Genomic DNA, 15908 nt, shown 5'->3' on the forward strand with positions numbered 1-15908 from the left:
TCTCTCTCTTTCTCTCTCTCTCGCTCACTGTCCACTCTGCCTGTCAAAAAAAAAAAAAAATATATATATATATATATAAAGATATTCTTGGTAAAGTCAATCATCAGCTGAGGCTGGAGACATTTTTCTGGAAGGTTCTCTGATTGCCCAAGGTCAAACAGCTGGACATGCTAGCACTCGGACCAGAAGCCAAGTCTCTCACCTGCCAAGTCTAATGATCTTTCTCTGGATCAGAAATTCTACATTGTATTACTCTAACATGAGATGTTAGGACCTTTCTCAAGTGCCATTAAGTGAGCTAGTCTGACTGTGTAAGCAAGTAGTCTACAGTGGTCTACTTTCAAAGTAATTCCATGGCACTCTAAAACCAATAGAGAACTACTGAGGGTTTGACTTCTCAAGTCTCAAAAATATTAAATCTCAAAAAAAAAAGAATTTTATTTTAAAAAAATTGCAGTTCAAGATCTGTTTTTCCAGATGCAACAAACTTTCCAATGATCTGCTTCTTTCTCCAAATCCTCAAGTAAAACTTCTAATGCAGTTCCCCACAATCCATGTGGGGGGGGGGGCAAGCTTCCTTTGTTTACCGCCCCTTTTCCACGTTCCACTCCTTCCAGCAGCTGTCTCTTCCTGGTGACAGACATGACAGGCCTGGAGACAAGCTCTGAGACAAGGCTTCCTTGAACAGGACCAGGAGTTCCTTGAGTCTCCAGCTCTTGGTGTCATGGCCTGGCCTGAGCCAGTATTCAACCAAGGTCATGGTCTCTGCAGACCTTGAGCAGCCCAGGTGTCCACTGGAAACAGTACGTGCCGGCCCTGAGCAAGCCCTGCTCCTCTCTTTCAGGATTATACTTAACTTGTGGGTAAACAGGAAATGATACTCCCTTTATGCTTAAGCTTAAACCTATGGTTTCTCAATTTGAGGGCTACTGACATTTGGGGCTGGACAATTCTTTGTTGTGGGCAGACTGTGCTTAGGGTTGTAGGATGCTTAGCAACACTGCAGCCCATTACTCACCAGGAGCACAGCCCTTCTTCCTGCAATGCGACGACCACAAATGTTCTAGACATTGCCAACTGTCCTCTAGAGTGGGAAGGGGAGCAAAACTGCCCCCAGCCGAGAATCACTGCTTTAACCTACAAAGGTCAAGTCTAGGTTTAATCATGAAGGGAACCCAGAAAACAGATTCAGGTTGACTTGTCGAATGAAGACTTTTGCCCACAGGATAATGAATGACCTCTGATGTGGGAAAATCTGATGGGAAATAATTTTTGGCTCCATCCTCTCCAACTCACCCAAATAACACAGTGGTCAAAGCACCTCTGCTTAATCATCATGGGAATGGAGCACCTGACTTTGCAACATGAAACAAACTGGTAAGACTCACAAAGGGTAAGACTCACCGGGTTTTCTCAGTGACAGAAGAGTTGCTTGTTGTGTCTGCTTGACCGTTGTTGGATTCTACTTCTAGATAACTCTTGTGATCTACACAGCCCTGCAGAGCTGAGAAAACAAACAGGGTCTTAGAAGGCTAAGGACAGGTGTGGAAGCAGACAGGGTTAGGTGTCAGTGCCCTCTTGCTGCTGCTCCCTGATGTCCCGCAGCCTTCTTCTAAGCTATGTCATTAAAACTGACTTCTTCTGGTCTTGCAGGGTGCTAGGGCCCAGCCAGCAAATTGGATGAATAGGTAAACAACTGTCGTCTCTCCAGCAATAGATATAAAGAGTGGACAGAGGGTAGAGGCCCCCAACTTGAGATAGGTCCCCATAAAAGCGGCATGCAGTGGCAGGAACAGAGTTCTATATAGGGTTAGCAGGCAGGCAGCTAGTCCCAGCTGATGCTGTTGAGAGCTCGAGGAAAAAATCATCACACATGTGGGTAGGAGTAGCTGCAAACAGGGATTCACCCCAAAGTAGTCCATTTCCACATTGTGCGTGAGGACCGTTTAGTAATGAGCTTCTAAAAAGTGAAGACAATAAACAAAATCCATCCCTCTTGTGACCATGGCAGCCATCTCCCCACCCAACCTTAACCAGGTTCATGTTCCTTAACACAGTACTGCACTCGTGGTTCTCCAAGTGTGGACCCCTGGCCAGGCAGCATCAGCATCACCTGTGAACTTGCTAAAGTTAAATTCTCAGGCTGCATCCCACACCCAGTGGATCAAAAACCCCGGGGGGTGGGCCTGGCAATCCGAGTGCCTAACAAGCTCCCCAGGTGACCCTGGTCCAAGTTGAGAGGATCTGCTTCCAGCTGCACGACTCTGAATCCTAGATGTACATTAGAAACCTCCCCCCTACCCCGGGAGTTTAAATATGCCTGAGTTCCCAGAGACTTCTGACCTGGGTGGGGGCCTACAACAATTACCAGAACCTCTCCAGAGGATTTTAATGTGTGGCTGAGGTTGAGATGCAGTTACTACCAATCCCCTGGGGTAGGAAAACGACTGCATGCCCATTTGCCACCCATATTTTAGATAAACCAGGATCATCTAAGCCAAACTGTAACCAACAAAGCTAATATGTACAGATGGGAATAGTGATTTATTATGGAAGACTTGTGAAATGTAAAACGTTAATGTCCTAAAGATAGGACACATGACAGACACTGGAGTGTAAGAAAAGAAATGTGGAAACAATTGGTTTTGTGTTGCCTGATCTGGGAAAAGTACGTTCTGATTTTAGTTGTTAGCTTGGCTCTTTACACACTAATATCTCTTGTGTAGAAGAAATGTAATTCTTTGAGCAATTAGTGGTAGATAAAACCATCTGTTGTTATTATTGCTATAAACACCAAAAGGATAAAGAGGAAAATTTAAATGGAACATCATTACATTTTTATTATTACTCAAAAACCAGTATAGCCAAACTGTGAAACAGTATTAAAGAAGGGAACAGAAAGAGCCTTGGAGAACTTCATTAGCTGATTTCCTCCCTCTGCCTTCCCCTAACTGATGAACTCGTTCCTCTGGAGGACAACTTTTCTCTTCATTGGTGATTCTAAAATGGTTTGGTTCACACTCACTTGTAAGACTATGATAAGCAGCACTAAAGCAAGAAGTGACACAAAAGAAAAGGGAAAAGCCCACTTCAGGGATATCTTTCCATTTCTTTGTCAAGGAGGAAAATCACCATAATTTTTTAAATGTGTATTCATTTGTTTACATCTGCTTGAAAGGCAGAGAGAGAATCTTCCATCAATTGGCGCACTTCCCAAATTCTTGTAAAAGCCAGCACCAGGTCAGGCCAAACTCAGGAGCCCTGCACTCCATCCAGGTCTCCCAAGCACTGGAGCCATCACCTACTTTTCCCAGGACACATTAGCAGGAAGCTAGATAGATAGAGTAGCCAGGACTTGAAACAGGGTATGGGATGTGGGTGTACCAAGTGACAGTTCAACCCACTATGCCACAATGCCCACCCCACAAATAATTTTTAATCTTATTGTCTGCCCAATTCAGGAGCACCAAGAGGTACCACTGATCGAGGCCAAAATGAGATTGCCCATGTGGAAAGCTAAGATTGCAAGCTTTTGTCTGCACCAATTTTGAGGTCCTCATTTTAAAAGGGAGCAATAGTAGTCTTAACAACAACCCAAGGAAGTAACTCAAGGAAAGCCAGAAAATACCACAAATTCCCTTTTAGACTGGAACCAGAAAAAGAGGAAATAACTATATCTTTACTTTGCCTGGGTTTCCAATAAAATCCCATAGAATTTCTGTTCATGTAATTGAAGGGAAAACTTATTCCATGTTCTTATTCATTTACACTTCAGTCATCAAAATATCGATTTTTAAGAGTTATTTGAAGTATAAAAACCAAACAGAAACTTACAGAATATTCTTAATAAAGCTTAGATGAAGCCTGCCTGCCCATCCCCCTAGCCTCGCTTGAAGAGCAGGGAGAAGGATTTGGGTCAGACGATGGAGATAAACTCAAATATGTTAAGATGATCAAGCCTTCGAGTTCAAAGCAGGACCCCAAATTTTCAGATACTTTTAAGTATCTCCTGGCGACAGCTCCAATCACCTGGCCCCTCTATGGCAAATTAGTCACAGGACAAGGAGATTGGAGAGGTGAAGAGGGAGAAAAAAGAGAGAGAGAGAGAGAAACAAGGTGGCTCATTTTCAGGGAAGGCATCAGGTGACAAGAATTAGACCAGTGACAAGGCAGGAAAAGAAAATGATGAACCCGAGTAGCATAAGTGTCCATAAAGTGCTACACTTGGGGAATAGGCGGGTGCGATGAGAGGGGCTTCTCTGAAACTGGGTCACCTTCCTCAGGGAAGGTCCCTGTGTGTCCCTAGGGTAGCGACCTACAGCAATACTGGGAGGGGAGTTCCCCAGTAGAGTTGAATCTTTCCAAAGTGAGCTCTCCAAGTTGGTCACGTTTTCCAGGGAAATGGAGCCAAGTCTGTCTTGAATGCAGTTGACTTTCAGGGGGAAAGAAAATGAGAACACAGTAGCAGGTGCTGTGAACTCAGATGCCTTTGGGGCCAAGCAGGGGCACAAACGTGTGACGTGCCAGGCAGAGGGGTGCCGGAGGGTGAGGTCTGCCCTGAACCAGAGAATGCAAGTTCTGCTTCAAGACGTGGAGTTTAAATGTTTCATGAGGCAACTCCTGCCAGTGACATCTAAGGAAACAGACAGTCTGGACTCCACATCAGTAACAACCATACCTCCTCCTTTCAAAAGAAAAACTGTCTCCACCCGCAAAGTCTCCTCTGGTCCCAGAAACACTGCTGCGCCCTTGGTTCCCCATCTCTTTTTCCGCCTCTCCCTGACCTCCTTGCCCCTTGTAAAGCTGGGCCAGAGGTTCCCAGGGCCCCTCCCTCCTTGTGTGGGGGGCCTAGCCCTGGGTGTGGCAGATAAACCAGAAACTCTGTCCCAATCCCCAGCTCAGCCTCACTTCTCATCAAATACCAGCAGGAAAGGCCAGACTTCAAAAACCACAGCTGCTTCTCCAAGCAGAAGTCCAGGGACCTTTAAACTTCACAATTTTCTCATTTCACCGTGACTGACACTTACTGATGTTCATTAACGGAGGGCAGGACCAGAGAGCCATGTTCTAACTCCCTGTCCACAGTGCTCCTTTCCCTGGGAAGGTTCTCAAGCAGGTTGGGGTCAGGGCACCAGTGTCTGGATCCCAGGAAGATCTTCCTGAGAAACTTAGCTGTTACTGTCTGAAGGTCAAACTGACATAAACATGCCCGAGTCCCCGCTGGGGACACAGGTTGGGGGGATCAGCTGATGAGGACAGCGGGGACAAGACCAGCCCCCAGGGGCAGCTGCAGAGGACCTCTGTCCCCTTCTGCGAAGTCACCTTTTAGGCTTTCCGGCTAGGCTGCCCCTGAATTTAACCAGCTGTCACCTGTAGGGGAAAAAAAAGTTCCAGTGGAGGACAGAGGGTCCCTTATATAACAAGAGATCAGTGCAGCTTTGGAACCTTCTCTGCAACAGTCCTGAATAGAGAACACTCATCCCAAGTCTCTGAAGACCTCACCTCTGTGCCCCCAGGCTCACTGCCGTCTTGAACATGGGCACTTCCCCCGTGGCCCCCTTTGACGCTCCCACACCTGGAGGAGTGACCAGCCCAGTGATGTAACTCAGCCAGGGAAGGCCACACCTTTCTTAGGGTTTGCAGCTCTGACGTGCTAAGTCCCACCTGTGGCTCTGGTGCTTCTGTTCCGAGTTTAATACAGTGTGGTAAAGAAAGGGCACACCAAGAGGGAATGGGACACTTGTCCTGGCCAGATCCTATTAGCTGGGCTATGTTGGGCAATTTGAATAACCTCTGTCTGAGACAGATGACATTGATCAAATAGGGGAACTGGGTGACGGCGGTCACTAGTGCACCAGGCCAGGCCTCCTGGTTTGATGACAGACAGCTTTCCTGTTTCCTTTCAGTTGCCACCACCAGGAAAGTAAAGAGGGGGGTGGCAGTCTCCCCCAGGAAGCTGCTCCTTGTTGTCCTGTCCTCCCCATCTCTGCCTCTCGGGAGCACCCTTGCCTTCATTTCCCTGTCAGCCCTGTTCCCAGACCATGTTAGCTGGACAATCAACTTCTTCTTCTTCTTCTTCTTTTTTTTTTTTTTTTTTTTTTTTTTTCTGACAGGCAGAGTAGACAGTGAGAGAGAGAAAGACAGAGAAAAAGGTCTTCCTCTGCCGTTGGTTCACTCTCCAATGGCCGCTGCGGCCGACACACCGTGCTGATCCGAAGCCAGGAGCCAGGTGCTTCTCCTGGTCTCCCATGGGGTGCAGGGCCCAAACACTTGGGCCATCCTCCACTGCCTTCCTGGGCCACAGCAGAGAGCTGGCCTGGAAGAGGGGCAGCTGGGACAGAATCCAGCGCCCCGACCGTGACTAGAACCCGGTGTGCTGGCACCGCAAGGCGGAGGATTAGCCTATTGAGCCACGGCGCCAGCTGACAATCAACTGGTATTATGCTGTCAAGGAAGAGAGAAACCACGCAAGATACTGAGCTGAGGAACACAGCAATTGTAGCTGGCCACTGTCGTCACCCCGGCTCATGTTGGATTCTCCGATAGAGGACTATCAAAGGGATTTTCCTGGCTCGGCATCTCATGGATCTCGTTCCCTGAGTTTTCTCTTTTGTTTTGTTCAGTCCTTTGTATTCGTCCCATCTCTCTCCCTCCTGCCAGCTCACTCTCCTGTCTTAGGCATCACCTTCCCACACCCAGCTCGGTGGCATTCTTGTCTCTCCATACCTTTAAGGTGGTCTACTAAACATTCCCATGTTAGGTAATGCCAGCTGCCTCAGACTACACTTAAAGAGACACAGTCTCCACTCCCAGGGATCTTGCATTCTAATAGAGAGCAACAATTTTAAGAAGTCTGAGAGCACCATGATTCTTTAAGGGGGTTAATTAGTGTTCTCCCAATATTCATGTCCACCTAGAGCCTCAGAATGTGACTTTTCTTGGAAACAGGGTCTTTCCAGATATGATTAATTAAACAAAGATGTCCTCACTCTGGATTAAGGTGGGTCCTAGACCTATAAGACAGCCACGTGCAGGCACTGGGAGCCCAGAGAGAATGCATATGACAATGGAAGCTGACAGGTGAGAGATGGGTCTAAGCCAAGTAACTCCAGGAACAGCAGAAGCCAGGAGAGAGAGATTTACAGACTCCAGTAGAAACCAATGCTTGCTGACACCTTAATTTGGGACTGTAGCCTCCAGAATTATCAGAATGAATTTCTGTTGTTTTAAGCTGCAATGTTTGTAGTAATTTGTTATGGCACCCTAGAAAACTATGGAGGTGGGGAGGAGAACAGATGTTAAGGGTTGAAAGGACTAGAACATCAGGAAAAGGGCAGGTATATACATCCAGCTTGATTTGGTTGAGGGTGGGGGAACAAAAATTATGAAGAGGATGAAAATGAACCCCTATAATGTAAGAGCAGGACCCATTCTCTTGTCTGTCCCCCTTAGCCCAAGGTGTCCTTGTCTGTCCTTTACCTAAAGGAAGTCACTGACTTGAGGGTGTGATCTACTAGCCTTACAAGGTTCTAATCACCTGACTCAAGTTGTCCAACAGATAAGAACCTTGATGGCCAGTGCTGTCCTGGAGAGGCCTGTGTAGGGGAGTTCCAGGTCTGGGCAGAATTTCACTTCCACCCTCATGGAACCTCCAGACCAACTGGGGCCCATTTGGTCACCAAAAATTCCCTAAAGAGCACAGCATCACTGACCAATCAAAGGAAGGTCTCTAGCACAACTGACCAACCAGGAACTTGGGTACGAGCTGATCATGCACCTCTCAGCCCCAATTCCAAATTATAAGAAACTTCACCCCCCTAATCCTTGGGGAGGCCGGGAATCAAACAACAGTTGCCCGACTCCTCACTCTGTGCTTTGCAATAAATACCCCTGAGGTCAGTGACTGGCTTTCTGCCCCTAGGGCAAGCAGACTCAGTTTGGGGGTTCTACAGCAATGCTTCCAACCAGTTTGGAGGGGTATTCGGTAATGAGGAGGTAGGAAAGCACCATTGCTTTTATTTAACAAACACAAAGGTATGGTTTACTATATTCCAAGCATTGTTCTACACCTCTACAAAAGTTCACTCATTTAACCCTCATAGTGACCCTAAAAGGTAGAGACCACTATTGTTTCCATTTTATACCTAAGGAGTTGAGAAAGAAGGAGGTTAAATGACTTTCCCAGGATGATGGCTCAGGTCCTGGGGTCCCTGCTGCCAATCTGGGAGACTTTGAGCTCCAGGCTCCTGGCTTAGGCCTCACCCAGCCCTGGTTATTGCAGGTATTTGGGGGAGTGAACCAGCAGATGGAAGATTTCTCTCTTTTCTCTTTTTCTCCCCATGTCTTTCAACCTTTCAAATAAAATGAACATAAATAAAATAAAGTGACTTTCCCAGATCACAGAGCTGAGGAGCAGCAGAGCCAGGGTTCAAACACAAGCGTTTTTTCTGAATTTTTAAGTAGCACATGACACAGCCCCATTTATTCAAACACCGAACAATCATAACCCCTACTCTCTTTTCTTTTCTTTTAAAAAATGGAAGTAAAATTTCAGATCGTCCCACATTCTTGCACACGCGTGGTCCTCTGAGAGTCCCACAGAGCAGCAGCCACAGAGGCTCCGGCCTGGCAGGACTGAGCACTTGGTGAGCCATCCAGAGCACACAGCCAAGCCTTGCCCAGCGGGGACTGTGGCCTGGCAGATTTCCCGGCTGGTGATCTAGGCTGGGTAAACTCTGCAGCCCTCCCAAAGGACCTGGCAAGGAGTGCCGCTGTTCCTTGCAGAGCAGGCGCAGATAGACAGGAGGCACAAGCGCTCAGCCTTCCCCGCCTACCCTCTGCTGGCAGATTGCACAAGGGAGCCAGTGGGAGTGACAGCTGGTCAGCAGCCATCCTATCAGAACACAAAGAGCCAACTTGTGGGAGGTCCGACAGGCTAACAGCCACCAAATGCAGAAGCCAGGAGGTCGGATTCTTCCCTCTCAGGAACACATCCCGTCTCCAACACACAAGACAAGTCCAGTGATTTCAGGCTGCTGAGAGCATTTTCTACTTTGATTCTCCAGACCTTAATTCCCGTCATCATCCCGGCGAACCTGGAGTTCAAAGAAAGCCCTGCCTGGTAATTGCTTGGCCCAGTGTGGAGACTGAAAGGGGAGGATTTCCCTTATCCTACAAATCACTTTCTTGTCTGCCCTGGAACACCGTAGCCTGGGGGACGTCCCCTTCCCTCTGAGCATTAAGGGACTTCCGTTCCATTCTCTTCCAACTCCCATCAGCCCCCAGTGGGATTTATTTCTTGTGAATTACGCCCTGCCTACATCCATGAAGGACTGGTGGGAGCTCCAGAGCCCCCTGGCTTGCTGCACTCCCGTTTGTTGGCGGATCTGTGCCCCTTTCGAGCCTGGTTAGGGTGTAGGTCCTGGTGCCATAGGCGGCTGCCTCGCCTTCATGGGGAAGACATCATTTTTCTTTTTTTATGTTGTCTTTGTGGCCAGCTCAAAAGCACTTAGAAGAACCTCCCGCACAGATAGCATGTTGAGAAAAGGTTCTGGGGGGAGAGCAGCAGGTCAGGAGTTAGGACGTCTTGGTTACAACGGGGTAAGAGTCCTACATGACTCCTCAACATACTACATAGACATGGAACCCTCTGTCTCCTCCCCTGCCTATGGAAGTCAGACTACATTCGAGTTGCCGCAGTGATAACTACAGGAAGTAAGGTGGGGGAAAGTACCTCGCAATGCCAAAGGACGAGATACCAGGGAAAAAGTACGTCTGTTGGCCAATCTGCCGGAAGCAGCACCCACCCCAGGACCCGTGCTGCCTCCCTATGAAGCAAAGCTAGGCACTTTCCTATACATTTTTTCTTCAAAAGATAAAGCTATGAATGTTTTATTTGTTAATGGTTTTATGCATAATAAGCAAAAACTAGAAAAGACCCAAATGTTCTTTAGCTGGCAAATGGATACACCATGGCACATCCATATGTTGAAATTCTGCTCAGCAACTCAAAGGAACAAACCACTAATCAATGCAGCTGTGGGTCTAGGGCTCAAAAGCATCATGCTAACTGGAAGACATCAGCTCAAAAGTCTACTCCATTTACACCACACCCTGGAAAAGGCAAAGCTGTGGAGGCAGAAAACCCATTCGTGGTCCCCAGGGGCTGAAGGTGAGGGAGGGATTAAACAGCAAAAGGACATGAAGGAAGGAACTTTAAGAGAAAAAAATTTTTTTGGGGGGGGGAATGCCTGATGCTATGTGTTTGTCCAGTTTTATCAAACTGTTTGAATTTTACTGCAGGTAAGTAATACCTTAAGAAAACTGACTTTTAAGAAGTTACTAGAATTTTTAAAAATAACAGAAAGTCGTCCTTGTCTGTGAACTGGACTCATTTCTGGGAAGCAGGATGTGATCTGCTTCTAACCCACAGGAAGAGTCTGACGAGGGACCCTTCACACCCCTCTGCCTCACTGACCGTAGCTGGTTTTGACACTAAGCACTTGGCTCAAAGTCTAGGAAATTAGCAGGCTCTGGCTGCTTGTACATCTCAACCGTCATAACTTTATTGATGAGAATGGCTACCAGCTGTCTCCCTTGCCCCCGCCTCTGTACTTGGCGATTCAGACTTCACGACCACAGCAAATCAAACTCTGATTCTGCTATGGCTCATCGTGTTGGGGTTTGAACTCTTGGCCAAATGGCTGTCGCTCCGCTGTTCTGCTGCCAATCACCCGTCACTGTGGGTTAAACGTGAAAGGCACACAAGGATCTTCCAACTCTTCAGACATCTGAAAGGCAAAGTGCTTTCCACACCAGCAGGCAACAGATCTGGGGGATATTCAGCTCCCGGACTTCAAAATTTCTGGCTTTGCAGAAAGGGTGTGAGAAGGGACTTAATCTCTTTCACAGCAAATTTCCAAAGTGCCGCAAACCAGGAAGGAAAGAAACATGGGGTCAGGAGCGCATCAGCTAAGTCGTAAGAACGATGAGGTCCCTGAGAAATGGATCTATGCAAATGATTCAAGCCCTCAACCTCATGGTGCCAGGTCTTTGTGAAAACAAAAACAAAACCACTCACAATCTTTCAGATTGTTGTTGTATTCTAATATTTCCCTGTCAAATCAATAAGACTTAAGACTTGGAAAACGTTTCTTTTTAAAAAATGAAGGCTTTATAGTAACTGTATTTGAGATTTGACAGGTGCTATGTTTCACCCAAAGTGAGAGAAATAGTTTCACCTTTTTGAAGTTGCAATATTATGTTCATCATAGACAGCTATTTCACAGCCTTGTGATTTTTTTCCAGGGAGGTTCACATCTAGGAAAGCAGTACAGAGAAGGAACTAAGCATCATGGGACACCTGCCACATGCCTGGTACTGTGCAGGACGCTCTGCCTACATTATCTGCTACCAGCTTCTCCACAGTCCTGAGAGTTAGGCCTTAACAAGTCCCATTTGACATGAGAGCAAACTAAGGCGTGGAAGTAACTTCCCCACAAGTGCATGGCAAAAGGTGGTATAGCTGGGAATTCAAGTCCATTGTTTTGACTTTAAACTCGATGTGCTTAGGATGGCGTGTTAACCCTTCCCAAAGCTTTGACCAGTACCATGGGTACATGGGCCACACACAAAGTGGAAACAGTGGCAGAGTGTGCTCTGCTGGAAGAAGCACAGAGAAGATTGAAACCAATGACGTGTACACTCGCAGAACGCACGAGGGAAGACAACTTCCTTCGACTCTCTGCGCTTCCATTTCATCTGTTAAAGGAGAAAACAAAGCCTGCATTTCTATTTGCAACAGTCTTTTGAAGAAAAACAGTCTGGTCGTTCCATAGCACATGGCAAAGGTGAGGGTTGGAATGGGAGCTAGTTTCCAGCTTGCAACTCATCAGAAGCCCAGTATACCAGGTGACTTTTTTGTTGTTGTAGTTAAGATTTATTGTATTTGGCCAGCGCCGTGGCTCAATAGGCTAATCCTCTGCCTACAGCGCTGGCACACCAGGTTCTAGTCCCGGTCGGGGCACCGGATTCTGTCCCGGTTGCCCCTCTTCCAGGCTAGCTCTCTGCTGTGGCCTGGGAGTGCAGTGGAGGATGGCCCAAGTGCTTGGGCCCTGCACCCCATGGGAGACCAGGATAAACACCTGGATCCTGCCTTTGGATCAGCGTGGTGCACCGGCCGCAGTGCGCTGGCTGCGGCGGCCATTGGAGGGTGAACCTTTCTCTCTGTCTCTCTCTCTCACTGTCTACTCTGCCTGTCCAAAAAAAAAAAAAAAAAAAAAAAAAAAAAAAAAGGTTTATTGTATTTATTTGAAAGGTAGAGTGACAGAAAGAGGGAGGAACAGAGAGATCTTCCATCTGCTGGTTCACCCCCCAAATGGCCACAATAGCCAGGGTTTGGCCAGGCAGAAGCCAGGAGCTGAGAATTCCATCCTTGTCTCCCACATGGGTGCAGGGGCCCAACCACTTGGGCCATCTTCTGCTGCTTTCCCAGGCACATTAGCAGGAAGCTGGGTCAGAAGCAGAGCAGCCAGGAATGCCAACAGGCACTCATATGGGATGCAAAAGTCACAGGCGACAGCTAAACCCACTGGACCACAATGCTGGCCCCTGTATCAAGTAATTCTCTCCTCCAGATGTTTCTAGGCTACTGTGTGGATTTGGCCTAAAACACTCAGAAAGGAGGAGCAGCTGGCTCCTGTCCCCTGGCTAGCAGAGTTTGAAACTTCTCTGGCTTGTGCTGCCTCTGACGGGGACTCCCAGTTGGGGGAATAAAGCCGTTGTTTTTAAACGGTCAAGGATCTTTCCAAGACACAGAAACAGTGAGTGAAGAAAAAGTGGATCACAAGCACAGTGACAAATAGAAAGGAGTGAGACAAGGTACACTTGCTTTCCTCTTGTCTGTCCAGAGCAGACCTCAGGGGGCCTTTTCTCCTAATAGCACATTCACTTGAACTCCCCCTCCTGCTTGGCTTTTGATCAACAACCTACTGATGCAACGGATTTGTCACAATGAAAAATATCTACTGGGATCATTTTTACCTTCAAGAAACATGAGTCATTTCAATGCATATCCTTGGCTATGTTTTTTTTTTTTAAGATTTATTTATTTATTTGAAAGTCAGAGTTACATAGAGAGAGGAGAGGCAGAAAGAGGTCTTCCATCCGATGGGTCACTCCCCAGTTGGCCGCAACAGCTGGTGCTGACCCGACCTGAAGCCAGGAGCCAGGAGCATCCTCTGGGTCTCCCATGTTGAGTGCAGGGGCCCAAGGACTTGGGCCATCTTCTAATGCTTTCCCAGACCATAGCAGAGAGCTGGATGGGAAGTGGAGCAGCCGGGTCTCGAACCAGCACCCATATGGGATGCCAGCGCTTCAGGCCAGAGCATTAACCCGCTGTGCCACAGTGCCGGCCCTAACCTTGGCTATGTTTTAACATAATTTTTAACTCTGTTGTTTTGGAGGACTTAAAAATATTTATGTGTTTGAGAGAGAAGGAGGGAAGAGACAGAGAGAGAGCACGAGGGAGCTGTCCTCCAATGACTCATTCCTCACATGCTCTCAATTGCCTGAGCCAGGGTCTGAAACAAGGATGAAGCACAGTGTGAACTCAATCCAGGTCTCCCACATGGGTGGCAGGAACTCACTAACTGACCCATCACCACTGCCTCCCAGGGTCTGCAATAGAAGGAAGCTGGAGTCAGGAGCCAGAGCCGGGAATGGGACCCGGGTACTCCAATGCAGGACATGCGCATCTTAACTACTAGGCCAGTCACCCACTCCATTTTAGATTGTATAGAACTCTTCCGATGAGTGTTGGCGTAATACAGGGTACCTGATTGATTCAAATAGCATATCTTTTGAGAGGGAGCACATTTCAAAGCTCTCTATACTGGAGTTGGAGAATTTGAAGCCCAAACTTAAATCTCACTGTTTACCATAGTAGTCTCTGCGTAAGAGTGGATGTTCAGGGGCTGGCCCTGTGGCACAGAAGGCTGAGCCTCTGCCTGCAGTGCCAGCATCCCATATGGGCAGCAGTTCAAGTCCCAGCTGCTCTCTTCCCATCCAGCTCCCTGCTAGTGTACCTGGGAAAGCAGCAGAGGATGGTCCAAGTCCTTGGGCCCTTGCACACAATTGGGAGACCCAGAAGAAACTCCTGACTCCTGCTTCAGCCTGGCCCAACCCTGACCGTTGCGGCCATTCATTTGAGGGAGTGAACCAGTGGATGGAAGATCTCTGTCCTTCTCTCTCTGTATCTCTGCCTTTGAAATAGATAAATCTTAAAAGAAAAAAGAGTAGATACAAATAATAGTTGAATAAAAAAATAAAAGAAACATTGCAATTTAAAATGAAATTTTACTGCATACCTAGGGATATCCCTGGAAATCTAGTTTCAGGCACTTGTTAGAACCACTCATTATGGCCAATCCACCAACAGTACTAAAGGAAACAGCCTTTTAATCCACTATTGGGGATATATCCAAGGGAAATGAAATCACTCCATTGAAGAGAAAACTCTACTCCCATGTTTACTGCAGCACTGTTGGCATAGCTGAGAAACGGAAACAAGCTAAGCGTCCGTGCACTGATGAATGCATAAGACACTGTGGTACACACACAGCCATGAAAAGGATGAAATCGTGCACTCTGCAGCAACATGGATGGAACTGGAGGTCATTATGTTAAATGAAATAAAGCAAGCACAGGAAGGCAAGTATCACATGGTCTTTTTCATATGAAGGAGTCTAAACAAAAAAAGAAAAAAGCTGGGGACAAGCATTTGGCACGGCAGGTTAAGCCACCTCTTAGGAAGTCTGCATCCCATATCGGAGTGCTGGGTTCCCGTCATGCCTCTGCTTGCAATCCAGCCTCCTGCTAATGTACATCCTGGGAGGCAGCAAAGACAGCTTAAGTATCTGCCATCTACAATGGGAGATCTGAACTGAGTTCCTGGCTGCGGCCTGGCCCACCCCTGGGTATTGTATGCATTTGGGGGTGGAAGATTTCCATTTGGATGGAAGATCTCTTTTTCTCCCTTTCTCCAGCCCCTGCTCCTGTCACTCTACCTTTCAAATAAATAAATAAAAACACAGATAAATAATAATTTTTTAAAAAACATAATATCATGAAAGTTTAAACATCTAAAGGTGGTTACCAGAGGCTGGGGGGCAAAGAGGAATGGAGAGTGGGGGAGGGACTGGTTAATGGGTAGCAAGTTGAACTTAGCTAGGAGTCAGAGCTCAGGGTTCTGCTATACAATAGGGGGACTACAAGTGGTGTTAATGCACTTTACATGTCTCTCTCTAAAAATATGCACTAAAAGATTATATTTTGAAGGTTTTCATTATGAAGAAATATTAAATGCTTGAAGAGATAGATGTATCTACCTGGACTGGATGTTACACAATATGTATCGGTATTAAAATATTACATGGTATCCCATAAATATGTCTAATTTTAATGTGTCTGTTAAAAACCTTTTTATTTATTTATTTATTTATTTTTTTTGACAGGCAGAGTGGACAGTGAGAGAGAGAGAGACAGAGAGAAAGGTCTTCCTTTGCCGTTGGTTCACCCTCCAATGGCTGCCGCGGCCGGCGCGCTGCGGCCGGCGCACCGCGCTGATCCGATGGCAGGAGCCAGGAGCCAGGTGCTTTTCCTAGTCTCCCATGGTGTGCAGGGCCCAAGCAGCTGGGCCATCCTCCACTGCACTCCCTGGCCACAGCAGAGAGCTGGCCTGGAAGAGGGGCAACCGGGACAGAATCCGGCGCCCCGACCGGGACTAGAACCCGGTGTGCCGGCGCCGCTAGGCGGAGGATTAGCGGCACCGCGGCTCACTAGGCTAATCCTCTGCCTGCGGCGCCGGCACACCGGGTTCTAGTCCCGGTCGGGGCGCCGGATTCTGTCCC

At 47.4% G+C, this 15908-nt stretch overlaps 1 protein-coding gene across 13 annotated transcripts in view; it reads right to left on the minus strand.

Moving 5' to 3' along the window:
- The window catches only part of MYO3B (myosin IIIB), a 478997-nt gene that overhangs the window by 137149 nt on the left and 325940 nt on the right, over positions 1-15908 (minus strand). For all 13 annotated transcript variants that reach the window (XM_070070710.1, XM_070070712.1, XM_070070711.1 and 10 more), the window contains one exon: positions 1405-1504. In XM_070070710.1, coding sequence (XP_069926811.1) covers positions 1405-1504 — 100 coding nt within the window. The remainder of the gene's footprint in view (positions 1-1404; positions 1505-15908) is intronic.

Source organism: Oryctolagus cuniculus, chromosome 3 (assembly GCF_964237555.1).
Source record: "Oryctolagus cuniculus chromosome 3, mOryCun1.1, whole genome shotgun sequence".
Lineage (NCBI taxonomy): Eukaryota > Metazoa > Chordata > Mammalia > Lagomorpha > Leporidae > Oryctolagus > Oryctolagus cuniculus.